Below are 27,864 nucleotides of genomic sequence, written 5' to 3' on the forward strand. Positions count from 1 at the left end.
GGTACTTGACTCGAACACACTTGTGGGAAAAATGGGTCGGACGAGCATAGCAATGGCCATAGAAGATTTCTATTCCATCCATGAGAACTACACCACAAGGCTAGTAATCCACACGAAGGATTCCGACAGCGATGATGTTCAAGCTGCATCAGCAGGTATGTATATATTGAGCTGGTATTTGTCATGCATGAACTTATTAAGTAAATATCTCGTATGAACTTATTAAGTAAATATCTCGTTTCGCCCCACCTTATTCTCACCATCTTGTAGCTATAATTGTTTGCTTAAGTAACATGTACAGATAGAACAACAAACATCACAGACATGTCTCTTAGTTGATTGGTAACCAACTGCGACAGAAAAGTATCAGTTAGTCTAAATAACATTACAGATATAGCCAAAGAAATTTAGTGTCTATATAATTATATATGTTATTATGATATCATTTACCATGCAGTATATGAAATCGATAGAAGAAAGCAAGATGATTAGAGATGCAGTGATGTGGATTTCTTAACTAATTAGATATTTCTAAATTGTTCTTGCACTTTTTCTTTCCACCGCTCCTCTCTCGTTTGAATATATAAATTCTTTGCTTTTATGCAGCTCTCGACATGCTTGAAAACCAAAAGGTTCAAGCCATCGTTGGCCCACAAAAATCTTCACAAGCAGTTTTCATCTCAGATCTTGGCAACAAAACCCAGGTTCCAATCATCTCCTTCACAGCGACAAGCCCCTCTCTCTCGTCTCTCCACACGCCATACTTCATACGCACAACATTGAACGACTCTGCTCAAGTGAACAGCATTGCCTCCATCATCAAAGCCTTTGGATGGAGAGAGGTGGTTCTCATCTACGAGGACACCGACTACGGAAGGGGCATCATACCGTACCTTATCGATGCCCTCCAAGGGATCAACACTTGTGTGCCATACCGCAGCGTAATCCCCCTATCGGCAACCAATGACGAGATCATGGAGGAACTCTATAAGTTAATGTCCATGCAGACAAGGGTGTTCATTGTGCACATGTCATTCTCTATAGGATCACTACTCCTCTCAAAAATCAAAGAGGCGGGAATGATGAGCAAAGCGTATGCATGGATCATAACGGACGGTCTCACAAACATTGTGGACTCACTCAACCCTTCCATAGTAAGTTCAATGCAAGGAGCTTTAGGTGTTAAAGCGTATGTGCCCACGTCGAGGGATATTGATAACTTCGCCCAAAGATGGAAGAGGAGATTTCAACAAGATAACCCAGATGATCAGCAGGTTGAACTGAGCATTTTCGCTACACAAGCTTACGATACGATTTGGGCATTGACGATGGCAGCAGAGACAATTGGAACTACAAATCTAAGCTTTGAGAGGCCTAAAGTTTCTAAGAACTCGACATACTTGGAGACCTTGGGGGTGTCTATAAACGGTCCAAAGCTTCTAAAGACGATCTTAAACAGCAAATTTAGGGGTCTAAGTGGAGATTTCAATCTTATAGATGGGCAGTTGCAGTACTCCACATTCCAAGTAATCAATGTGGTTGGAAGAGGAAGCAGAGAAATTGGATTTTGGACTGCAGAACACGGATTATCAAGACAACTAACCCGGGGTAACAACAAGACATATTCGGCCTTGATGTCAGATCTAAATCCCGTAATTTGGCCAGGGGAATCAACTGAAGTGCCAAAGGGATGGGAAATTCCGGTAAGTGGGAAAAAGCTTAGGATTGGTGTTCGAAATAGTGGGTATCCCGAGTTTATGAAGGTGGAAATAGATCCAACAACGAAAAGGACGACGGTTGGTGGCTACTCTATCGATGTATTTGAAGCAGCGATGAGGAGATTGCCTTATGCAATCCCTCACGAGTACATTCCTTTTAACTCCGGGACCTACAATGATTTTGTCTATCAGGTTTATCTTCAGGTTAGTAGCATTTTAAGATATAGCTTAGAAAGACTGATGAACAATTGCATCTTGAAGTGTCCATTAGATTTGGTTTTCTTTGAAAGTATAGCACTCTATATTTCAGGTGATTTCAGTAAATAAATATTTTAGTTTGTTATTAAAAGTTTCGATAGACCTTTTATTTTCATGTCCTATTATAACTGTACACTCCTATACTTTGAGAAGTACAATTTATTTCCACTTATACTGGATGAAACTTTGATTCCTTGCTAAAGGAAATGTTACCCAAGCACGCTAAAATTTTTCTCTGATTAGTTTACATCACGATCACTTTATGTAGTACAATTACATTAATAATGCTATTACCTGATTAAATTTTGGGAAATATACTGACAATTCCTATACAGAAATTTGATGCAGTTGTGGGGGACATAACAATCAGGTATAACAGGTCAGCCTATGTCGATTTTACGGTGCCATACACCGAATCAGGCGTTGCAATGATTGTACGAGTGAAGGATGATATAAATAAGAATGCATGGATTTTCGTGAAGCCTTTCACGATCGACCTATGGTTAGGAAGCTTAGCATTTCTTCTTTACACCGGATTTGTCATTTGGGTGATGGAGCACAGAATCAACTGTGATTTCAGGGGTCCAGTTCCTAATCAGCTTGGAAACATGTTATACTTCACCTTTGCGACACTAATTTTTGCTCCCAGTTGCGTAAAGATCCCCTAAGACCCTATGCTGTTGTTCTATGTTTGAGTTTGTAACCCGGTTTTTGCACTATCTAATTTTGCCAAACCACGTTTAACTAACATATATTGCTGATAAGTGAATAATTTGGTAAATTCCTATTAGCTGTAATGACTCATGACACCACGCTTCTAAGCCAGATTATCATATTACATAGGGAAAAAACTACCGTCCTTATAAAAACAGTGTTACAAAGCAATTTGGCAACAAGAAACAGCAAAACAACAGAAGAAAAATTACTACTGTTAAACTAATAGTACAAATAATTATTTCCCATCTTTACACACAGAATTACCAGCAATTCTATTAAACAAGAAATAGCTTATATAACATTAAATTACAATAGCAAAATGTTGGTAGGATTGAAAGGTGCACTGAGGAATGACAATTTCTTTGTTTCATCGAGACGCTAGTTAAGAAGTACCTCATAACCTTAACAAGTATTCTTTGGTTGTATTGCTATATAATGCAAGTACCTATAAAGTCACTAATTCCTTTATTTTATCTTTACAGGGGAGAAGGTCGAGTACTTTTTGTCTAAAATTGTGGTTATTATCTGGGTGGCCGCAGTCCTCATACTCAAATCAAGTTACACTGCCAGCTTATCCTCAATGCTCACGGTACAGAAACTCCAACCAACTGTGACTAGCGTGCACGATCTCCTAGAGAATGGTGATTATGTCGGATACTATAACGGATCCTATGTAGAGGGTCTATTGGAGCAACTCAATTTCGACAAATCGAAGATTAGAGCCTACGATACTAGCGATGACTTTGCTGAGGCCCTTTCTAAAGGAAGCAAGAATGGCGGTGTTGAGGCGATTGTCCACGAGATCCCATATATCAAGTTGTTCCTTGCACAACACTGCACAGGGTACACAATGGTTGGACCAATTTATAAGACTGAAGGATTCGGATTCGTAAGTTCTATTGTCCCTCTTCCTAGTTATGTATTTGCAGTTCTTACATATTAAAACTAGTTGTTCATCACCACCACAACCACCACCATCACCATCATCAACAGCAACAACAACAACACAAACTACTATAATGAAACTTTTACCATAAAAAAGAAGCACAGACCAAAACAAAGCTGTTCACTTACATTCAAGACTAAGGTGCTGTTTGGCATGGCACATCCCATGCCTAGCAACCTTACCGTGCCAACATGGTATGAGCAAGGTATCATTCATAGTTTAAAACAAATACATTAAAAATTAAAAGGAAAATTAAGAGTTAATCTAGCCAAATCACCGTTTCTGTGCTGCAACATCTCATTGCACCTATAGATCCTAACACTACAAGTTTGTACAGCAAATCATGTGCGATTGTATCTACTATGTAGGCTTTCCCAAAAGGTTCGCCTCTAATCCCTGACATCTCAAGGGAGATCCTGAACATAACGGAGGGTGACACTATCATTCAAATAGAAAAGAAGTGGATCGGAGATCAAAATTCTTGCCTAAATGAAGGCAGTGTTGTGCGCTCCAACAGTCTCTCCTTTCGCAGCTTTTGGGGACTATTCCTTGTCACTGGAGTAGCTTCGACTTGCTTCCTGTTGATATTCTTAATTATTTTCTTCTGCAAGAATTGGCACGAGATGACAAGTATTAACCGCAACAAGTCTTTCTGGCAACAGCTCATTTCGTGGTTAAGATATTACGATAAGAGCGATCTCAATTCCAATAATAATGGGAGGGGTATGTTGCATAATCCAAATGGTCGTAATCATGTAGACTGCACGAATATTGAAGTCATGCCCTACAATCACAATGTGAAGGATGAGTCGAGCATTTCGGAGAATTCAAATTCCAACCTGCCCCATCCAGAAGAATTCTCCATTGAACTCACAAATGCAAGTTCAGAAGATCAATCAGTTTCTATCATTGTAACTAGCGAATTATCAGATCAAGCCATCACAACTAGTTAATACTGAAATAAAGCAATCTGTCTCCAGATTTCATGAAAATTTCTTGTCTCAACTGCAACCTTGAACAACAAATATGTAAAAATTCCTTTATTCACCAATAGTACAAACTTTACTGTAGCTTCAATAAAAACAGAATAAGGTTCCACCCCCTTGTACAGAGCCATTTGGATGGTAATTAATCACATTTTTAGCTTATATTTTACATAGCTTCACCACACGCAATTGACATTATTCCTGATTTACTAACCTAAACTATGCTTTGCCTTTATCAAATTAGCTCTACTCAACACTACATGGTATAAGATTATTCTCATTACAAATCTAATTCTTCACATGTCCAGGATTTGATTTGCTATTCATGAATAACACAGAGGGAAAAAAAAATCTTAAATGAACAGAAACATTCAAATGTTTAGGGAAAAGAATTATATTTATGTTAATACGCTGTACATGATTCTAGAGACTTTACATGTAATGAATAGCATCATTCTCCACAACAAAACTCTTCGGGAAGTAAAGGGAAATAATACAACACTCATATTACATAATTTTTTGTAAGATAGTACCTTACGGTGGGAAATCAAGTTATTGTCCACTTATCATGAGCGAGTGATAAGGAACTTTTTTTATCACCACAAAGGTGGAATATTCCCTGCTTAATGGTTGTTTCCATGGCTCTCCATCCATTTGCAAATATACTCGGTTCCATTGGCTGGCCCTGATTTCAAACTTGATTGCTGCAGCCTGAAAGACAGTAGGAGTTCATCTGGTGATTTATTTACAGAGCAATATAGTAGCCTTAGTTTTGGGCCTATATTGAAAAACACCAGCAGTATATAACTAAATAATTCAGGAAAGTAACAGTTAAGAGCATTTACATTCTCTAGAAAGGGTGCTAGCAATGAGATCCTTTACATAGATTTGATAAAAAGCTTGGAGCCTAGGGGCCAATTATAGTCCTATCTAGGATCTGTAGTCACATATCTGCTATTGACTTACTGTAGATTCTATTTGCTGTCATCTTTTGTTGCAGAACAAATGGTATGCTTTCATATGTTAGCCAAGAAGTCGGATTCTCACTAGTTGTGCCAGAAACATCAATCTTTCTCTGTTTAATAGTCCTTTCAGATTATTAATACTTCAAAATATTATGGTCGCTATCTGCATTACTAAAAGGACACTTACAAGAAGAGTATGACATGAATCAGGGAAAGTGTTTTTGTCAATACTTTGATTCTGATTGTCATTGATTTATTGGATATGGTACTTCATATCATTAGAATTAGAAATAATATCATGAAAACGAAAAGACCTGAGCAATGTGCTTCGCAGAAATAAGTTCAGTCATAACTAATGAAGCATGCCACCCTTGCTTTAGACCAAATATTTCAAGCAAACCATCATCTGCATGAGCTTCCACAAATCCTCTCTATAGAAATACAAAGAAGAAAGATCAGCATAAACTTAACAGAATACCGATTAAGTAAAGAACAAGTAGAATGCACATTTTGATACACTGGAGAACCTTCACCACTAGGAAATCACAATATTGTGAAGACAAAATAACAATATAGACCTTTTCTAGATATTCCGGTTTAAGATCACCCCATGGATGTCTTCCACTTCCATAATTAGATAGATTTAAGGCAACTAATGACCTGACACTGCAGTCAAAAACATTACATCCGTCAAATTAAAGAGTTATATGACACTAACAGAAACAAATTGAAAAAATTAGCAGCATTAGCCTGAAAAATATAAGATACAGCTTAATGGACATAACGAAACTGTCTAAGCATAATGACTATTGGATATTTGTGATGTACAAGCAGAGCCGTGCACAAGACCAGTGCACAAGGCAGCTATAATAGGTGCAATTTAATGGTGCATAAAGATTATATAGCTTGCCTGGAATGAATTGGAATCCGCTCCCATTCTGAACAATTGCCTTTTTTAATATATAGGCGCAAAATGTTCTTGAGCCCCCTGAATGAAAGAATTTCTCAGATCAACAATGAAAAAGTCGATAGATATCCAATTTAATTACAAATTGAAATCTTAACAAGAATGGTAGAAAATTTTGCCACTTCGACTTGCTCAAGTGTAACAGCTGTTCTAGTAAACCGTTCGCCATTAGGAACAAAATCAAACATTTGACAACTGCACAAGGCACAAATTATACTAGTGCATCATCAAACACTCTTAATGATTCAAATTATTATTGTGAAGCCCTCAAATGAAATACAACACACACAAATAAGAAGTTCAGTGACAATGTTGAGATGCCTTATAACAATTACCACAAAGATGAATTTATAAGAGGTTAAGTGAATGTTTTGATTTTCTAAGATAATACAAAATGCAAATCCCACACAATTCATTGGGACTGGGAATTGCTCAAGCTAAGCAGTGCATGTATTGAATGGAGATGGTTGTGGGAGTTTAACTCATTTCTATCTCATCAAAATGTGTCTGACCTTCATCATCTCAAATATTTGGATGGTCGAGAAGGAATGTTTGTTGTAACATCTTTCTCCTAGCACAGAAGCAATTATAAGTTTCTAACACTCTTCTGCAATCGCATTAAGCTAAATGTCAAAATTCTTTGCGTTTCATCAATTCCTTCTTCTTTTTTGTGCAAAGTATTGTAATTATCACAATGGCATAGGAACTTGAAACTCAATTGAACAAGGTATGGTATATATATCATGCATCTATCACATACAAAAGATAGAAAATTTCTCGTAAGATAGAAAAATATTGGAAGATAACTCCATGCTTCAGGACTGCTTAGGAAGTTACTGACAGATAATTATACAGAAAAAAAAAAAAAAGATTGAGTAGCTAACCTTAAGCTTGGGCTGTTTACACAAGGTGTAAAAAACCACCCCTGGGTGCAGCTGTATCCAGAGTATATTAACTGGCATGAGAAGATACCAAAGTTCATCATGCATATTCCCAAAAAAATTAAATGATGAAAAACATGGATACTATTTTGAAGGAGGGAGCTTGAGGACACACGGTATCAGAGCGAGGTGCTCAAAATATTCAAGTGATATGTGTGTGAAAGAAAATACTAAGTATTAGAAGAAAGGAGTTTGAACTTTTCCAAGGGGATTTGCAAGCTAGTTATTTCACAGTAACCTGTACCACAACAAATTTAATCTCTTTGTAAGACATGACCAGCAAGCTTCAAATTTTCCACACACTGCATCCAAGCAGATACTCAAATTTTGTCCAGTACAAGAAGATAAAAGATAGCATATGATGCACCTTACATCTCTCCAGTTAAAAACTTCAGTAAATGGTCTATTGGGAGTGTTGTCTTAAATGGGTCAACATCCTGCTTAGTGGCGGGAGGCTGGGTTGGACCAAGTCATGTTCAAATTGGCGGGAAGCTGAGTTGGGCAGAATCATGTCCGAAGTGGTGGGAGGTGGGATTGGATAGAGTCACAATCGAAATGCGTGAGTACTATGTTTGTACGCTTTAAGTGAATTGGTTACATCTTTCTAATAGCCTGGGATTTTGGAATTATTAATTAGCGCCAACGATCCTACAAAGAGTATAGAAAATGATAGCAACTGGCCATTCTGGATGTGCATTGTATAGAACAAGCTAGTTCTAGGAGAGAAAAGTTTCTACACATAATAATAAATCTGATGTAGCAATAGATCACAAATTGGTATACTTAGAAGCATAAGAACTGAAAAGCATATGCAGTAGTGTAAGTAAGAAATCATGTTCATATATATTTTAAAAAATATTATACCGAGGTATCAAAGTATCTACAGGTAGAAGTACGCGATAAAGGAGAAGGATAAAAAAAGAATTTAAATCAGTTTATCACATCATTTTCTTTTTCTAAAATAGAAGAGATCTTAAGACTACTTTATTTGCAATTGGTCCTTGAGCAAGATATGGCTTTTCATTACGTAGATGGTGAAAACCATATGCTACTTGAGCATCCATTCCTGCATATAAAGAGAAAAAGAATTTGTAGATATAAGATAACATGAATAAATAGAGGAATAGAAGAAAAAGAAAAAAGTTGTTAGATAAATTAACAATCAAAAGCAACTTCCACCCTTCCAGCAATACCTAATGAGTTGTATGATCTTTTTTATTCAATAAAATAAATAATAGATGTAAATAATAGCAGATAAGTTGCAAGTTAGTAGAGCAACTCAAGAAAAGCTAAATGCGGGATTTAAATTCAGATCCTTGCCTAGACTAAGATGATAGTTTTCGATAAATAAATGAATGCAATGACGGCAGCAAGTTAAAACGAACTAAAAACAACAGCATTCACTTTGAGCACCGTTGACATAATGAGTGCCGACTGATGAGAACATTCAAAAAGTTGAGACCAAGTAGCTGGAATTTGCATTTGATTTGGAAAAAAACCAAGATATAATTTTCATCTAATGTTTTCAAAATGGTACTAGACTTACGAACATTATCTTGCCATGGCTCAAATCATACTACAGAAGGCCTTCATGTCATTATTTCATGCAATGGTTATCATAGGCCATGGATTTATATCACATAAACTTTTGCACATCTTTCATAGTATGAGATATAAAGACCTACAAAGCACATTATTGTGAATAAAGCAGAAAATAAAGAGATCTAAACTGGGCCTAAAACATACCAATGCTAAAATAGTTGTAAAATATTCCTTCATAACAAGAAACCTTTTCAGGCAACTCTCCTTCAATGTCAAAATCCTGCAGTACAGTTAACATTGTCGGTGATTTTATGACATACGTGCCATCAATGTGCAGGAAAGAGAAATTTAAAGAATTAGTGCATAAGGTTATCATATGAAGGGCGTAAATGTATCTCAAAATATAGAGCTAACAGCAAAAGCGTTGTTCATATAATGTATGAATTATTTTATGGATCACTGCAAAATAATCTAAACTAATAGGCTAATCTAAACTGATATGATATTTTGGAGTTAGCAGTCTCGATCATGCAATACCATGATGAAAAAGATATCAATATGGAAGTAAATTAAAGCAGGTCTTAAAGATGTGTGGTGCTTGAATCTGTGTGATAACCTCTTTGGAAAAATACCGAAATCAATAGCTGAAATCCAAACCTGACTGAAATCGAAGCAGTCCATATGGCTGAGCGAGTGTGGCAGTTCTACTGTTTCTCCTTCTGGCATCACAACCTCAATTTGCCAACTACATTAGGGCAAAAAGAAACTTCCATTAGAAGCTTTCTATTAGAAAATGTCATAAAATCATCTAATTAGACATTAGTTGTTACCTTGAACATCAAATGCTCAAATGTAGGATTTCACTGCATTTTGTTTATAACAGATATTGCTCACATGAACACTCATGGGATATTAACATGATAAACAAAGTGCTAACAGGACATATGCCACATCCATGCATGACAGAGAAACTATGCTACATCCAATAAGAAATAACAATACGAGCAAAAAGAAAAAAGAACCAATCAGAATATATGGACATTGTGCTCAGATTTGCTGCTATAACTGCAAGCACGTTTCTATATTTTGCAGAGGCACATGTTACACAAATATTGAAGTAGCGTGTACAGCTGAATTTGCAAGATTTTTAAATAATGCATTAACCGGAACAAAGATTATATTTATCAATAGTCCAAATAAAAGTTTCCATAAAGAAGAAATTAAGAATAAAGGGATAAGAGATCATACTCAAGAAACATTAACAGGTCACCTGTCTAGACGGCAGATAGGACCAGTAACAGCCCTGTCGAGAGAACGCTTTATAGCTGAACGCCATGCGAAAGGAAAAGAGCCACCCTACAGAAAAGTTGTCAGTGAATAAATGGAACCTCCAAAGAGTGAAACCATATAGGAGCAAAAGAGAGCTCCTTACCCAGCCAAATGTCCTAGAGAGATCATTGCCAGTGCCAAGTGGAATGATTCCAGTGGGAGGAATCGGCATCCTATTCATTGCATAAAGTTCAGCAATGCTTCCTAATACCCAGCCCACTGTACCATCACCTCCTGCCACCTGTCAAGGAAATCAACTTGTATAGTTGCTCCCACCAGTAAACCATCACACCATCACAAGACCAACAATGCAAAGTATAATATATAGGCCAAACACAAGAAGCAGCGGCTTATTGGACATACCACAAATTCAAGGGTGCATTAAACAAAAAACTTTATGTTCATAAAAAAGCAAGAATAACTTAGAACTAGACAAAACGCAATGAGAACATTCAAGAACATGTGGTATCAAACCACCTAAAATAGGAATCCATTAACCTGTTCTGTTATTCATAATAGTCCAAAGACAAATTTAGACCCGAGACTTCATGCTTATTATTATAATATTACGAAAACACAGCTATAGCGGATTGCTTTCAACCCCATAAATGGCTACAAAGTATGGAAAGTACCCTACTGTTGAACAGAAAGCACCTAGGTGGCAATTATGTTACTTAGCTAAAACATAGCAACAGATTTTGCCAAGTCTTGACAGTTTAAAATTCGAACACTTAACATATGACGCCTCTCATTTGCCTTAAAAATATCAGAAAACCATCTTGCCAGGTTAGACAATGTACAAAAGCAGTTACTTTTAGGACATACAGTGATTTTGATAGTGTGAAATGCTTCTCATGCAACCATAATAATGGCTGTTGCCATATGTAACTTATAATTTAGAGGAAAGGATAAGTCAACATACCATAATCCTCAACTTCTCACGAGTGGCCTTTGCACAATCATCTCCATCATCAGCCAAATTTTCCAAGCAAGCCAAACCATAACGAACAAAATCAGAAGGCTTAACAGCTGAAAGATCAAAGACCTGCAAAGAGGATTACTTTTGTCAAGTAACATGGCAAAGATAGTCCGTCAGAATATACAAGAGCAAGCACATACACAAAAATAACACAACAAATGCTAGATTGAAATCGTAGTGATCAAAGAAATGTAATAATATATATAATTGGCTAACAACGAGTTTTGTCGGCCATATCATTTCAATCGAATTCCACAATATTATGCTCCAGTAGGATGTTATGAACCATGCATGACAAAGCGACTATGCAACATCCACAGGAACAATCTTAACATACATTTACTGCAGAGTAAGTAGAAACAGTACATACATATACTCCAGTAATTCCTTCACGAACTACTGACTGCATGTTGAATAATATAACATATTTAGAAATCCGTACTCCGAAATTTCATATTTTGAGCTCTCCCTGAAATTTCAAAGGGATCAGAGCAGGAGATCCTGAGCTCAAATCCCATGAGGCTCCAAATTTTATTAATTTCTTCCCATTTAATTCAGATCCAGATGTGAGGAAGCTGGAAACCGACTTCAAATTACACCAGGCTTTCAGTTTTAGTAATTTTCCGCTATCTGATTCAAGTCCACGTTTCGAGCTTACTGAAAAGTTTCAAACCAAAGCATGAGAAGTAATGGATATAGAGTATTTATATAAATCGTTCTTTAGAGTGCAGTTGTTTGACACTCTCGGAGTATCTCCGACCAAATCTTAGGCCAAAAAACTCGCAATAAACCTAGCAAAAAGCATGAGAGAGAGAGAGAGAGAGTGCGTGTTTCTCTTAACCTGTTCCTCGCTCATGAGCTCCTGGAGCCAGAGCTTGAGCTCGGGGCCATGGCGCCCCCCGCTGTGCGAGTTGACGAAGACGACCACTGGCGCCTCCGGCGCCGCCTCCTCGCCGGCGGGCGGCGCCGCCGTCGCCGCCGCGGCGGAGGTCGAGTCCTTGCTCCTCGCGGCGGCGGCCACCGCCGCGCAGAGGTACCGGGGCATCGCGATCCGCCGCCGCAGCTCCTCCTTGTCGATCTCCTTCCCGAAGATCCCGCACCCCCTCAGCGACTCCCATATCGACACCCTCGCCGCCGCCGTCGCCCCTCCTCCCCCCGCCGCCGCCGCCGCCTCCTCCGCCGCCGATCTCGACATCTCTCTCTCTCTCTCCAATCTCTCTCTAGAGTGAACGAAGCGAGAAGGAAGGTTAGGAACTGATTCCAACGAATACTGACACTGATTATTATTATTTAAATATTTCGTGATTATTTTTTAAATATTTTTCCCCCTGCGCGTGTGCTCTTTCAAAAATTCAATAATTTTTAGGGTCCATTCACTCCATTGGTGGTCCTCATAGTCCAAGTCATGGTCGTCGTTTTCGTTGCGACAATTCTAGCACGGAAAATGTTTGGCTCAAATGTATATAACTATATATTCCCCCACAGAATACTTTTACTGCCAAAAAAAAAAATTTTATTTGCTGCATTATATTTATTTTGTTTTTTTCACATATATTGCTATATTATTATTATTATTATTATTATTATTATTATTATTATTATAATATTTGCATTGCTATCCATAAACTTACAATAACTTTATTAGAAATGATTGTGAAAAATCAGAAACAAATTTTCAATAGATCTATCTCAGTATTTTTTCACCTGAGTGGCAAATTTCTATTTAAAATAGTAGGCATGTTGACAATAGTGTATAGATTGGCAAAAGAAATGTGTAACTATGACTTGACTTGTGATTGCGAAAATATTATATTATATAAAGTGAAAAGTGTGGTAAAAAAGTAATAATTTATTTTGATGAATGATACCACGCTACATATATTAAGTCAGTTAAAATATATATTCTACAGTTACACTAAAAAGCCAGAAAACTGAGAAGCATGTTTTTATAAGTTTTTGTTTTAATTCTATTTTATTTGAGATATATTACGTTATATATGATAAGAATAAGATGTGAAGTATTTTATTTATTTTCGTATATCATGTTGCGCCTATCTTTTTAAATTCCCATTTGCCTTTTCCCCAACTCCGCTTTGTGTAGGAGCATTAGATGGACCTCAATACCAAACGAGTCCTTAGACGGGCTTTAGTACCAAACGGACCATAACCCGCATTGTTATTGAGCCGTACTCCACATTTGATCAGTTAGCTAAGCTAGGCCCACGGTAACTTTTCTTCACCTGGACCATTTTTACTGGCCCAAAACCGGCCCACTAATTCGTACGGAACAGATCAAGAGAATTTCGTCCCTGCACCTGGTGTACCCATAATTTTTATTACCAGAGTTCATGGTCACGAGCAAACACTAGGGATTCGAAAATTTGTAATTTGAATAATAATAATAATAATAAGTAATACATAAATTCACTAAAATTAGATTAAGAAATAATTTAACATTTCGTACCGCAATAAAAAAATAATATTTTTCAATCATATTTTTTCACCTTATATAATGCAATCTCGCTACGTTCTTTTTATGTCAGAAAACACATAGATTAAATTAGATTTTCATTTATAATAAATTTACATAAAGAGTTTTAGAACTACGGCGTATGAGATTTGATGTGCATCAGGTTCACGCAATAAGTTCTCCATCCTCGGCATCTCGCAAGGGCACTCCTCTCTCTCTCTCTCTCTCTCTCTCTCTCTCTCGTTGCCCCTCTCTATCGTCCGCGCCCCACTTCCCGATTTCGATTAGGGCGATCATTGATCCCGTGTTTGGCGAATCGAAGGTACTTTGCCTCCTCCTCCTCCTCTTTGTGCCTCTTGATCTCGCCTTTTTCCGTTCAATTTTAGGGTTTTTCTACGAAGTGCATAATTTGGACTCTGTTTGCGCTTTGTATGAGGTCGATGGACTTGAACACTAGAGAAGCCTCTTTTTTGCGGCTTCTTCTCCGAATTCTAGGGTATCGGGGACATCGGATTTGGTTAATTTCTTTATTCAGTTGAAGAATTTTTGAGTGTTTTTGTGCGATCAGGGATGTGGCATATGTTTAATTCTTAACATAAGCGAGAAATTGTGGGTATCGATATCTAATGTATAATCATCTAATTTCCAGCTTTTAGCAGGAATTTTAATCAGTCACTGCAAATAACATAAGGAGATTTAGAATCGCTGGTTATTGGGGCCATTTGGTTGTTTGGTAATTCCAGCATTGATTAGTATGCACTAAAACCATCAAAATGGAAACTTCTTCACTCATGTGAAAGTTCCTTTTTTTATTTTTCTTTTTTAAGAGCTAATATTATATGGACCTAAAGTTTAAAGGGCTTCTGGAGTGCGTAAGTTCCTTTCGCGCTTTGAGAAACAAATCCTGCTTATGTAAACTTGAATACTGGGCATTCGATGCAGCATTTAGAGTGTTTTTATAACAAAAAGAATAGCACTTGTGCAAATTTGATCACAATATTTCTTGTATAATGGAGCTTAAAAAAGTAAGGGACTTCTTGTATGATTGTTTGTAAGCTATTGCAGTCACAGTTTGGTATATTACTCCTGTTACGTGTGGTGATTGATCTTCTAACTCTGTAAGGGTGTCTCTCTCCTTCTCTGTGCGTGTGTGTGCGCACACACACACATGGCCACGGAGTGTGTGTGGGTAAACTTTTGTAGTGTATGGGTGAACTTTGATGTGCATGCATGTGTGCGTCCATGCGCATGTGTGGTGGGGTTCTAACCTTTGCTACTTTTTGTTTGATTGGAGATTCAGTATGTTCTTTTTTTAATGCGAGGGTATATTTTCATCTTAGTTTACTTTTTTTTTTGCTAAAGCCTTTTGGCTATTGGATAAATTTACTGCTTGTCAGGTACTTCTACACAATATAGCCCATCTTCTCATGAGACAACTTATCTATTGATGGCTGCATGATTGGTAGGAGAAATGGAGCATACAGAGGATGAATGCCGAATTGTCAGTGAACATCACAGTAAACAGAATGATGAAGTAAGTCTTGCTTATGTAAATTTATGTTATTTGTTAATTTTCTGGCAAGAAACTTCATAAGAGCAGATAAGTATCCGCATTTTGAATTTTATGCCCAATGACTGCAGAATTTTGATCAAATACTCTTTGTAACCCCTGTTGGCTTGTCGTGTTTTTTTTTTTTTTCCCTTAACTATATATTTGCTTACACATTCATTTATTGTCGCCTTTTTGCATGTTTATCCTATGATTTCTTAATTAGTTATAGATAGATCATTTGTCAGGATTAGGTTGTGCCACTGAGTTATCTAAGTCATCAAATTATAAGATGTATAGCTGATGCCTGGCCAAGTGCTAAGTTAAATAGCTTATTTTTTGAGATTGTTTTGTTCAGTTATCGAGTATGACTTATGAGAGAACTAACTTTATTAAATTTTCTTGACATCATTTTGGTTAAATGTAATTGCCTAAACAATTTTTTCTCTCTTATTTCTTTTTGTTTTACATTGTAAATTTCTTTTTGAATAAAAAATTAGCTAGGCAGCACTGAGAAAATTTAGAAAGAAAAATGTATCATTTAAATGCATGAACAAACGAGTAAAGGCAGTTCAGAAAATCAATGTTATTTTACTTGAAAAGAAGGATCTTTGGCTTGTCCTGCTAGGATGGGGATCATGCCATGTTAATACCATCTTAGTATGTTATTCTTCATAGTCATGTTATTATCCGGGATGATTGGTAGTTGTCTGACAGGATGTATCTGGATATGGTATACTATCTGGATTTGACCCCGTTTATCCTTTTCTTTGTATTTGGTTTCGGAATGTAAATTGACGCATAACTGACTATTAACTATTTGATGTTCTGCAGGAAAGCATTGCACGCCTAGAGGAATACAAAAAACAAATTGATGTGAAGACCACTCTTCGTCAAAGTAATCTGAATCCTGAAAGGCCCGGTGAGTATCTTATCTCGTGGGACATTTATCTTTCAAGTTCTCTTTTACCGGATTTAAAAAAGTGCGAGTGAAAGACTGCTGGTAGTTTTCCCAAGACTCAATGACATTTTATATTTATAGATTGTTAGAGCTATTGGTGAAAAATCTTCTTAAATATTTGTCAGAAGGCGTGACTTATTTTTATTAATCTATAAGTAACTATAGACAGTGACTAGAGACCTTTGAGGCATTTATGAGGAAGGTACAGTTCTTGCAATCTTGGCAGGCAGCTGACCTCATCTTGCTTATCCTTATGAGCTGCAAGATTAATATCACATCATTTTTCAAGACATTGTCTTGCAATCCTGCTTTTCTTCCCTTTTATTTATTTTGCTTTCACCTTATTGGAAACAGAACAAACAATGAAAGAACCTGATTAAGGTTTTCAATATATGTTTCTATATTTAATTCAAAGTCATGTAGGGTTCAGCTACATGAAGCCCTAACTTTCCAGGGGTCACCCATCCTAGGACTACTGTAGCCCTAGCACGTTTAACTCTTTTAACTTCTTGGACCTAACTACCACTCAAAATGCTATAACTAGGTTAAGAGGTTTACTCCTATTATATCTTATATATAGAACTATTCTAAATCCCGGGGTCTCACATTCTTTCCCCCTGTAAGCCCTGACGTCCTCGTTGGGCTCAGACTCGCAAGTATCAGACGATGTGAGACTCGTCTTGCTTGCCTTAGCTGACCTTGTGGGGGAGCCGCACTATACCCAGAACAGTCATTAGCATGAGAGTCTTGTTCTCTTCGCTGTATAATCTGGCTCAGCCGAGACTCATCTCACACTTCCAGCTGGTAATTGGCTTTGATACCAACTCTGACGCTCCAACTTCCCAAAGGACACCCATCCTAGGAATACTGTTGCCCTAGCACACTTAACTCTCTTAACCTCTTGGGCCTAACTATCACCCAAAATGTTATAGCCAGGTTAAGAGGTTTAGCCTTATTATATCTTATATAGGACTATGCAAATCCTGTGGTCTTACAAGCTAAACTTCCCAACCTATAAAGTCAGGTAGGGTGTTCTAAAAAGAACACAAGATGTCTCTATATTTGTCAATGTTTTATTAGGTATGGCTTTTTGATGAGCTTTTTTGTTTGTCCAAAATCATGAATTCTTACCGCCTTCTTAACAATGTGAAAACTTGGCATGTCATATTGTCATCATACTAAGCCCCATTTTCTAGTGCTACATTTATTCTTTATTTCAGTTATTTGTCTCCGGTTAAATTGATGCTATAGTAGTTGAATAACACATTTGCATCTATGTACTGAGAAAATGTGTTTTTCTTGTAACAATCTGATGATAATTTCTTTTAGATTCGAGTTTTCTGAGGACATTGGATTCCAGTATTAAACGTAATACAGCGGTTATTAAGAAGCTTAAGCAGATTAATGAGCAATTGGAAGGTTTATTGGACGAGGTGAAAAGTGTCAACTTGAGCAAATTTGTTAGTGAGGCAGTGTCTGCCATCTGTGATGCCAAACTAAAATCTTCTGATATACAAGCTGCTGTTCAGGTTCGATCCCTAATCTACTTGTATGTTCTTGGGTTTCTACAACATTTTACAGTACATTCATCTTTGGCTTTCTAGCTTGCACCATGACCACAAGTAGGAAGCTATTCTAGCGTTCGGGAAGAAGTTATTAAAGATGGAGTTTGTTGAATTCCATCTGACCTTTTTTTTTTTTTCCTTGTAGGTCTGCTCCTTGCTTCATCAAAGATACAAGGACTTCTCTCCTTGCCTTGTTCAGGGCCTCTTGAAAGTCTTCTTCCCTGGGAAATCCGGAGATGATTTGGATTCCGATAAGAGCTTGAGAGCTATGAAGAAGAGGAGCACTTTGAAACTTCTTATGGAACTTTACTTTGTTGCAATTGTTGAGGATGCTAGCATTTTTGTGAACATCATAAAAGATCTAACTTCATCGGAACATCTAAAGGATCGTGAGGCAACTCAGACGAATCTGTCGCTTCTCACCAGTTTTGCTCGCCAAGGCAAATACTTCTTGGGGATTCAGCAGCCAGGACAAGAAGTTCATGATGAGGTAGTAGCTATTATTGTCAGATTCATAGTTTTTTCTGAGTTTAGATTCTCGCCTTGCTACAGATTCGTTGGAGTTAGGCCTTTCTGTTTGATTGGCAATTTGATATATCCTTCTAGAAACTATTAGGAAGCTTGATTATTATTATTAGTTTGATAGTTATTATACATGCCTTTCTTTGTTTCTTTAATGCCTTTCTCTTATAAGTGCGCTTGGTTTATTAATGCTATAAAAGGTGGAAATAGTTTGCAGATAGCCAAGGTACCGCATAGTGCCTGTATCTTAGGCAGGTGCATATGTGTTTACACAAGATAAAGTAAATTATGTTGAAGACAGTATAAATATTTAAGGTAAATGATAAATAAAATGACAAATATAGAAGAATTAGTGATAATACCAAACATTTTAAACCTTTCATGACTAAATATATTGTACAGCAGTATGACATCACACAGGTTGAAGTTTGAGTTTACTGGGTAGAAAGTAGAAACAGCATAGTTGTAAGCATATTATTTTAATATTCAATTGTTGATTAGCTAATCATAGACACATCATTATGCTAAACCTAGTTAAATTTACTTTAAATGCTTGATAATAGAATTGTGCTTATATGCTCTTGCATATGCCTTGTGCAAGTATGCCTATGTGGGGACAGTCAATTGATGGTATCATCATAACTCGTTGAACTTGCAGGTGCATTCACTGCTTTTTACAACAATGCTGCTCTCTACTTGCTTACATATTTATCTTCATACTTAGGTAGATGCATATGCATGTCATTTCTTTACTTAACATTTCTTTGCAGTTCTTCAAGGGCCTAAATGTCACTGGAGATCAAAAGAAATTCTTCAAGAAAGCCTTAAACTCATACTATGATGCTGTAGCTGAACTCCTCCAATCTGAGCATGCTGTAAGTCAATACTGTGTGCATGTACAACGCCTGCAACTTCTAAATTTCTCGTTTTCTCTAATTACATATCGTCTATTTCTTTTTCCTGTAATTTTTCTATTGACTTGCTTAAACCATTGGAAAATTTTCTTTTTCAATGCACAGTCCCTTCGGGTAATGGAAATCGAGAATGCGAAGATCTTGAGTGCTAAAGGTGAACTCAGTGATGAGAACACAGCCTCATATGAGAAGCTTCGGAAGACTTATGATCACTTACTACGTGGCGTCTCTTCGTGGGTTTCTTTCCTCGAACTGTATTTCTCTGCATTTTGCAATAATAGGAGAGTTGACCTCTTTCTTTTTGAATGAACTTATATCCTAGATACATAATACACCTGTACTTGCAAAATGTCTTATTTAATACAACCCAACATCCCACCCATGAATTGGATGACTCGACTATGTAAGGTAAGGATAGTTTTGCAAGAAACTGCACTTTCAAGGGGAAAACATAAAAATTTATATTTTACTGGGATATAATATCAATGGGTGGCATAAGCGGTAGATTCATGTAAAAGTTTCTGTTGATCTATTTTCATCCTAATTGGCCACCGTGATTTGCTGAAATTGATGTGACCATCTCTTCCTTTTACAGTTTAGCTGAGGCCCTTGATATGCAACCGCCTGTAATGCCTGATGATGGGCACACAACCAGGCTTACCACTGGATCTGATTCATCCTCTTCTACTTCTGGGAAGGAAACCTCCACACTTGAACCACTCTGGGATGATGAAGATACAAAGGCTTTTTATGAATCCTTACCTGATCTAAGGTTTGTTCACAGTAAATTTCACTAATTTCTATTGCAGCTGAGCACTTTGATAACCCTCTTTTCTTCTTATTCCATGTTCTTATTTTCTGACCAGAGCATTTGTTCCTGCTGTATTACTGGGAGAAACTGAACCAAAGTTGAATGAGCAACAAGCTAAGGGACAGGAGCAACAGAATGTAAGAATTTAATGGCTGGAGAGTTTGTTTCCTACCTTTTTCTTTTTTATGATGGCATCATCCTTTTATTTATTATTGAAAAACTTTTTTTGATGATTTTGATCAAAGGAATCTTCTGCGGATGTGGACATGGAAGTGCATGATAATGCTGAAGCTTCTGCTGAGTCTGAATCGCCAGGGGAGGTGAAAGCAGATGAGAAAGGCAAGGATAGAGAAAACAAAGATAAGGAAAAGACAAAAGATTCTGAGAAGGAAAAATCTAAAGAAAAGGAGACAGAAAGAAAAGGAGAGAGTGACAAGGATAAAGTAAAAGGCCATGATGGAACAAGCTTGGATAATCTGTTACAGAGGCTTCCGGGTTGTGTAGGCCGTGATCTTATTGATCAGCTGACGGTATTCACCATTACTTTCTTCTATATAATTTGTGTTATAAACTCAAAGCTCGTTTGGATGAGATTATCTTGGCTTTTGCAGGTGGAATTTTGCTACTTAAACTCAAAAGCAAACCGGAAGAAACTTGTGCGTGCCTTGTTTAATGTCCCAAGGACTTCCTTGGAACTATTGCCTTACTATTCCCGGATGGTTGCTACATTGTCAACATGTATGAAAGATGTTCCGAGTTTGCTGTTGTCAATGTTGGAAGAAGAGTTTAATTATCTGATAAATAAGAAGGTTTGTAGTAGCCAGTACATGTTTGGAATTTCTAGTTTCCATAGGTTGAAACAAATAGTCTTTAGTCATTATGGAAGTTTTGAGTAACAAAAAAAAAAAAAGAAGATATTTTGTGGTATATGGAAGTTACTAAATATTTATATAGTCATTACATGTTTGGATTTTTTTGCTTCTCTTTTGCTACAATAACTTTTTGTTTTTTCTTTTTCAGGATCAGACCAACATTGAAACAAAGATAAAGAACATAAGGTTTATTGGAGAGCTATGCAAGTTCAGAATGGCCCCTCCAGGTCTTGTTTTTAGCTGCTTGAAGGTATGTAATGTTGCAGCCTTGTCTAAAATAATTGTTATGATATATTTGTGATTGGTTAGTGTTGGTTTTATGACTTTAATTACATCTGTGCACCTTTGAAATGCATGGGTGTGTTGAGCTTCATTAAATGTGTCACTCAGTAAATCTGACTTTAGAAAACAGTATATACCTTACTTCTCGCTCTTTATCTTTTATTAAGCTGAGATAATACTTCATTTGAAGTTGAAAAGCCAAGATAATGAACAACAATAGCATATCTTAAAAATCACAATATTTATATGGGAATTTCCGGCATCTCTTGAACTCAGTTTTATTCTTGAGTAACTGATGATGATTACACCTAGCTATGTTTACTCTGCTAATTCATGCCTATGACATAATCAGTTATTCCAAATTCCAAATGTTTTATTTGGATGTTCTTAACTACGGTATGTCTTTTTTTTTTTTCTTTTTTTGTTCAGGCATGCCTAGATGATTTCACCCATCATAATATTGATGTCGCTTGCAACCTTCTTGAGACGTGTGGGCGCTTTCTTTATCGGTCGCCAGAAACTACAATACGAATGGCAAACATGTTAGAAATATTGATGCGCTTGAAAAATGTCAAGAACTTGGATCCACGTCACAGTACACTGGTAGAGAATGCTTACTACTTGTGCAAACCACCGGAAAGATCTGCTCGGGTTTCTAAAGTCCGCCCTCCGTTGCATCAGGTGAGGCTTCTGTGCGTTTTCCTCCATTTTTTTTTTTGAATGGGATATATATATATATATATATCCCTGCAGAGTCATGCTTTACATTTATGACCCTATAAAATCTGAGTTGTCATCTATATCTCCCCCTTCCTCTATCCCGCCCTAAATTTTTGTTAAAAAAAAGAAAAAACCTTTAGTTGGGGAAAGGAAATAAGTTCTTTGAAGAATATATGTGAAAAATTAGATTTGACACTAGATAGGAATAAGTACATATATGTGCAAACAGATAACTTCACTGAAATATGTATGGAAACATATGTATCTAAAGTTACTCATTCTTGAAGTATTAAACTTGATTTTTTTTGTTTTCGCCTGCAGTACATAAGGAAACTACTTTTCTCGGACCTTGACAAGTCCACTGTTGAGAATGTTCTTCGTCAGCTGCGCAAGTTACCTTGGGCAGAATGTGAGCAGTATCTGGTGAAGTGCTTTCTGAAGGTTCACAGGGGAAAGTACAGCCAAGTACATCTGATTGCTCTCCTCACTGCTGGACTCGGTCGCTATCATGATGACTTTGCAGTAGCTATAGTTGATGAGGTCAGTTTTCTTATAGAGGGTCTTGACATCGCGCAACTTATTTTTTTCTGAACGAAATATCACTTCGAAAATGAAATATCACTTGGAAAATGATAAAAGTTGTTATCTGTAGTGATCTTGACCCTGACGATCCACTTAAAATGCTGCATATGGGTAATATATATTAAAAAAAAATAATTATCTTTATTTTTTTTTTCTGAATTATGTCTGTGCATTTGTTTGAGTACTTCTGATTATTTGTTTTCTGCTTCTTGAAATTTTTTTTGTTTTTACTGGAGTTAAATGATTTCTTGTTGAGTAGTTGACTTTTAACTTTAAGAATTTCAGGTTCTAGAGGAGATTAGAGTTGGTCTGGAATTAAATGACTACAGTATGCAGCAAAGACGCCTTGCTCATATGCGGTTCTTAGGGGAATTGTACAACTACGAGCATATTGATTCATCAGTCATATTTGAAACACTCTACTTGATTATTGGTTTTGGATACGGAACTCCAGAAGTAAACATTAACTTCTCTCTCATTATTTTCTCCCAAAATTGTTCCCTTCTCGATATTTAAGCTAAAGTAGGGGTGGTGTTGTCACAATAGTTTACATACTTCAATGCTCGAGTAATATGTAAATTTTTTGTCCGGAAAGAAAAAGAGAAGGCTAGAAATTTCCAAATGGATCATTTTTCTTTTTGTTTTTCTTGTTGTATAGCAAGATACGCTGGATCCACCAGAAGATTGTTTCAGGATCAGGATGATAATAATGCTCCTCCATACATGCGGTCATTATTTTGATAGAGGCTCTTCCAAAAGAAAACTTGATAGATTTCTGATCTATTTCCAAAGATACGTTCTTAGCAAGGGTCCGATCCCCCTTGATATCGAGTTCGACATTCAGGTTAGTTGTTTTCTCTATACTGCATTTATTCCCCTGAATATCAGATACTTTAATGTAGACCTCTAAGTATGCAGGATATGTAGTAAGATAAAGAGCTTTATATAAGATGCTTGTAAGTTGTACCCAGAGAATCACATATTTTTCAAGTTGCCTTCTCTTGGTTGGGAGATGTTCTCCCATATACTAGGCTAACAGGATTATATCCCTTAGTTGTGCATAACTTATTTCAAACTTGTGGTTATTACCGACATGCAAGTCAACAAGTAAATGAGAAATATTCTTTCCAGTTGATGATTTTGGAAGGTCTTTTTTTTCCCTATGTTAATTTGTGTGAATTTTCAATGTGTTCTTTGCCTTCTTTGATGATTGCAGCGTGCCACGTACATTTATTCAAGCCGCTTTTCCAATAATACACTCTTCTCATATATTGTTAACTGTTGCAGGACATGTTTGCTGAGTTACGGCCGTACATGACTCGCTATTCATCAATTGAAGAAGTCAATGCTGCACTAATCGAACTCGAAGAAAACGAGCGTGTGGCCTTAACTGAGAAAACTAGCAGTGAGAAGTACTCGGATAGTGAATCCCATAAACCTAAGTCTTCATCAGCTTTTACTGCCGGTTCAGCTAATGGCAAGAGCACAGCCAACGGTGTTGATGAAAATGGTGAGGGCCATGACGAAGCAGCAGAGAGCGAGAGCTATTCAGACAGTGGGAGCGTTGATCACGATGGACATGAAGCTGATGAAGAGCTACTATACGAAGAAAAAAGTGATGATGGGTCCGAAAGTGAAGACGATGAAGATGATGATGGCGGACCCCTTGGTACTGATGAGGAGGATAGTGTGCAGGTGAGGCAGAAGTTGGTAGAAATTGATCCAAAAGAGGAAGAAGAGTTTGACCGTGAATTGCGGGCCTTAGTGCAGGAGAGCTTGGAGTCGCGAAAAGTAGAGTTGCGGGCGAAGCCCACTATTAATATGATGATTCCTATGAACGTTTTTGAGGGGCCAGGTAAAGATCCGAAGATTGTTGAGGGGGAGAGTGGAGAAGATACGGTTGATGAAGAGGGCGGGAGCGTGGGAGGTAGTAACAAAGTTCGCGTCAAAGTCATCGTGAAGAGGGGGAATAAGCAACAAACAAAGCAGATGTTTATACCCCAGGATTGTTCGCTTGTTCAGGGAACGAAACAAAAGGAAATGGCAGAGCTGGAGGAGAAACAAAGTATTAAAAGGAGGATTCTGGAGTACAATGAAAGGGAGGAAGAAGAATCAAATGGGGTTTTGCCACAATCCGGGGGTTGGGCTCAGGCTGGGAGTAGCGGTAGTAGTAGTGGTGGAAGGCCTGCAGGCCGGGGCAGTTGGGATGGGTCGAGTCGGATGGGAGGCGCACGTCCGCGCCAATATTCATCCGCTGGGTTCTATCAAGGGTACGGCAGGAGGAGGTGATTTGTAAGTTTGGAAACTACTCTCTTGAGTTGAGGAAATGACTCTGGTGGTATGGTAAAAGGAATTTATGAAACTACTCTCTTGAGTTGAGGAAATGACTCTGGTGGTATGGTTAAAGGAATTTACTACAATAAATATCTACATATTTCAAGACAGAATGGTTTCATCAGCCTAGCAAGAAACCAAAGCAAAGCCATCGTAACGTTGAGTAGTGGAAGCTTTCGCCTGTTTCTTTTGCTCTTGTAAGAAAGCCCGGTGGTACTTATGCCGGCGTCAGAGATTGCGGTTGTTACTGTACATAGGAGCTACCAATAGAATGTGCTGTAATGTAGGGAAATGGAGGAACAAAGTTGAGACCTTTCTCTTTCACCTGAAATTGTTCTAATGTGCAATTTATTCTGCTGTGTGGTGGATGGTGGTTTCTGCCTTCTTGTAGGATGCTTATATGCTGTGATAAATCCTAGTGTTGATTAAAGTTATTTAAGCACGGTTATCAAGTCTAATCTATGTAGTCTTTGTATATTTATGCATTATAGGTTTCACATCTGATGTAAGACTTTTTTTAACGCCAGGGGTGTCACAATTCGCATGGTGGATAAACTGATTCTTACTGGACTTTTCCATGTATATTCCTGCAAATGTACAAATTGCGCAAAATATCAGTACAACGGTTCGCTTTTACACACCGTACCCACCCCGAAAATGTTGCTTATTTGGTGCCATGCCCTTCTAGAGGCAACTATGTAGATATCTTTTTGCACAGCCGCCCTAGCGGTGGCACGCAAATAAAAGAGTCAGTTTCACAAGAGCACGTATGTAAATGCCAACTTTGTATGTAAATACCAACTTTTATGCAGACACTTCTAAGCAATTTTGCATGTTTGCAGGAGGAGAGTACGAACGAAAATCCATTCCAAAATGAATTCAACCATTCACAACCAAATAATATGTAGTGACCCACTCTATATCGGAGAACTCAGGTTGATCAAAATATTACAAAAAAAGAAGAAGAAACATACACAGAAGGATAGCAAGAGACAACCTTAGATGTTCTCGATTTAATAAGCAAGTTAAATCCGAGACAAATCATATAGCTACCTCAACATCATAAGAAAATTTGATGCAATCGGCGGACGACCCACATTCACTCATCCATATGCGAGGCATGGTGAATACATATAAACCACTGCCCGTCGACCCGCTCGAACACATTTGTCGCTACCTGCTTCCCCCAACTGCTTCCTTTGGTCTTAACCACCTCCATGCAAGTAACGTAACCAGTATCGCCTCTCACATGAACCTCGACATTCTTTAAATCAATCTGAAGAGGGAACTCGTAATCAGAACCGCAAACTAACTCCCAACTCTCCATAACCAACTCATAGCCGGATATCCTTCCGGCCCCCGGATGTACAACACAGACGTGATCGCCTTTTGCCCAGACGGAATGCATCGCGGCTAAATCTCCGTTCTTGAAAGCATGGTAGAATCGCGAATTCGCCGCGAGGACCGAAGCTTTGCTGTCCTCGTGGAGGAGGCGGAGCTCGTCCCTCAGCTTCGCGGCACGGACGTAGTCTTCTTCCTCGACAGCGATCTCCAAATCGCGCTTCAGGGTTTGTTCATCTAATATCGTGCCCTCAGTGCTAGGGTTTCCCTCAGCCTCTCCGCTTTTTACCAAAGCGGGTCTTAGTAGGCGAAAGCTCCGGGTTTGGAGTCCTGCGCTGAAGATGACAATTAGGTCATTCCAAAACAAACGAACTTCGTCGGCTACATTTTCCAATAAGTACTATGATGAACTTGGCCATGTGCATATTTTTGTATTATTTAAGATGATACATCATCTAAACCGAAAGTGAAAATTTACCATCAACAGATGATTCGTGAGTCGAAAGGTAGGTTTTTTTGCATGAGAAAGGAAGGTCTAAGAAGCCAAGAAGAGGGATTCTCAAAAGCATCATGGATAATTATCGTCATTGGCGAAGTTGTTGTAAAGGTTTCACTACAAAACTCTCAACTAAAGCAAATAGCTTCAAACTTGTATAATTGATATGCAAAAGTGGAGGCCTATAGCACAAACACTATACTCTTCAACTGATTCCATACTCTTGGTACTAAGAGTCTCTCTCCTTCTTTTTCTTCTTTTTTTTTTTTAAAACCCTAAAATCAAGTAAAACTGGATTGGGATTCAACCAAACTGAGGAGTTAATCTCTGTGAGGTCCTGGGCACCAGTAACTCAAACCCTAGACACCGCCTAAACCCTATAGGAAACCTAAAGCCCGAGTAAACTCACTAACATACTTCCATTAATCCTTCTGGGTCAACCTGACTCCGAGGCATCGGAAACCAAAGAAGATCTTTTTATGCATTCCCCGACCTTCCCAACAACCAAACCCTACTTAATCGATCTCTCCAACGACGACAAGTATCCTGCGATTCGGGAAAAAAAAAAAATCGAGCTTTTTCCAAGGGAAAGAGACTCACAGGGGTTGTGCGGCGGCGGCGCCGCCTCCTCCTCTTCCTCCTTGTCGTCGTCGTCCCAATTGGAGGCGGCGTGGCGCGGAGGAGGACGCCGCGGCGGCGCGGCGGGCTCCGCCGAGCGCCGCCGCCGGAGTAAACCACACGTCCGACGCTGTCGCCATTAGCGGAAGCTCCTCTCTCTCTCTCTCTCTAATCTCTATTGTCTCTATTGTGAGAGTCGTCGAAAGACTCGAAACGGTATGCTTTTCTCGCCCTCCACGGTTCGGTTCAAGCCAAGGGTTCGGTTCGGTTCGGTTCAAGCCAAGGGTTCGGTTCGGTTCGGGCTGTGATGCGGTCGAATAACGCGTACGAATTGAGCTTTCGGATCGAGCCCAACGCAAACGGGTCGAACCCGATTTATCGCCAAGACGTAGTGACACCGATCCGCCACACAGAATTTGTATTATTATTGTATTAATCACTTACTTCGCTTTTACAAAAAAGGATGGTTTTTAACCTCT

The 27,864-nt window shown here is 38.0% G+C and overlaps 4 protein-coding genes across 8 annotated transcripts; 2 read left to right on the top strand and 2 right to left on the bottom strand.

Annotated features, from left to right (window-relative positions):
- Positions 17 to 4,592, top strand: LOC109711595 (glutamate receptor 2.8-like). The gene is made up of 5 exons (XM_020234733.1): positions 17 to 155; positions 607 to 1,922; positions 2,312 to 2,546; positions 3,176 to 3,621; positions 4,008 to 4,592. Exons 1-5 carry the CDS (start codon positions 32 to 34, stop codon positions 4,590 to 4,592), a joined length of 2,706 nt encoding a protein of 901 aa, XP_020090322.1. The 5' UTR covers positions 17 to 31.
- On the bottom strand, positions 3,747 to 12,629 carry LOC109711560 (diacylglycerol kinase 7-like). Of its 3 annotated transcripts, none has more exons than XM_020234691.1 (13): positions 12,190 to 12,629; positions 11,292 to 11,414; positions 10,473 to 10,610; positions 10,311 to 10,396; positions 9,698 to 9,785; positions 9,245 to 9,320; positions 8,482 to 8,564; positions 7,442 to 7,512; positions 6,501 to 6,578; positions 6,169 to 6,256; positions 5,905 to 6,021; positions 5,159 to 5,336; positions 3,747 to 4,217 (listed from the first exon to the last, which is right to left on the bottom strand). In XM_020234691.1, the coding sequence occupies exons 1-12, from the start codon at positions 12,541 to 12,543 to the stop codon at positions 5,178 to 5,180; spliced, it is 1,461 nt and encodes a 486-aa protein (XP_020090280.1). In that variant the 5' UTR covers positions 12,544 to 12,629; the 3' UTR covers positions 3,747 to 4,217; positions 5,159 to 5,177. The 3 variants fall into 3 exon arrangements, with proteins under 3 accessions (XP_020090280.1, XP_020090279.1, XP_020090278.1); XM_020234690.1 differs by having other exon boundaries at positions 3,747 to 4,243; positions 12,190 to 12,628; XM_020234689.1 differs by lacking the exon at positions 3,747 to 4,217 and having other exon boundaries at positions 5,002 to 5,336; positions 12,190 to 12,628.
- On the top strand, positions 14,000 to 25,415 carry LOC109711476 (regulator of nonsense transcripts UPF2). 3 transcript variants are annotated; one of them, XM_020234527.1, is made up of 17 exons: positions 14,000 to 14,140; positions 15,285 to 15,352; positions 16,202 to 16,289; positions 17,658 to 17,857; positions 18,039 to 18,383; positions 19,186 to 19,290; positions 19,435 to 19,562; positions 19,925 to 20,101; positions 20,196 to 20,277; positions 20,386 to 20,670; positions 20,752 to 20,949; positions 21,161 to 21,262; positions 21,724 to 21,975; positions 22,336 to 22,554; positions 22,882 to 23,052; positions 23,255 to 23,440; positions 23,884 to 25,415. In XM_020234527.1, exons 2-17 carry the CDS (start codon positions 15,290 to 15,292, stop codon positions 24,883 to 24,885), a joined length of 3,603 nt encoding a protein of 1,200 aa, XP_020090116.1. In that variant the 5' UTR covers positions 14,000 to 14,140; positions 15,285 to 15,289; the 3' UTR covers positions 24,886 to 25,415. The 3 variants fall into 3 exon arrangements, with proteins under 3 accessions (XP_020090116.1, XP_020090115.1, XP_020090117.1); XM_020234526.1 differs by having other exon boundaries at positions 14,005 to 14,140; positions 15,216 to 15,352; XM_020234528.1 differs by lacking the exon at positions 22,882 to 23,052 and having other exon boundaries at positions 14,005 to 14,140; positions 15,216 to 15,352.
- On the bottom strand, positions 25,785 to 27,588 carry LOC109711214. Its single transcript, XM_020234147.1, has 2 exons — positions 27,368 to 27,588; positions 25,785 to 26,606 (listed from the first exon to the last, which is right to left on the bottom strand). Exons 1-2 carry the CDS (start codon positions 27,523 to 27,525, stop codon positions 26,030 to 26,032), a joined length of 735 nt encoding a protein of 244 aa, XP_020089736.1. The 5' UTR covers positions 27,526 to 27,588; the 3' UTR covers positions 25,785 to 26,029.

Source organism: Ananas comosus, linkage group 6, assembly GCF_001540865.1.
Source record: "Ananas comosus cultivar F153 linkage group 6, ASM154086v1, whole genome shotgun sequence".
In the NCBI taxonomy this organism is placed as follows: Eukaryota; Viridiplantae; Streptophyta; class Magnoliopsida; order Poales; family Bromeliaceae; genus Ananas; species Ananas comosus.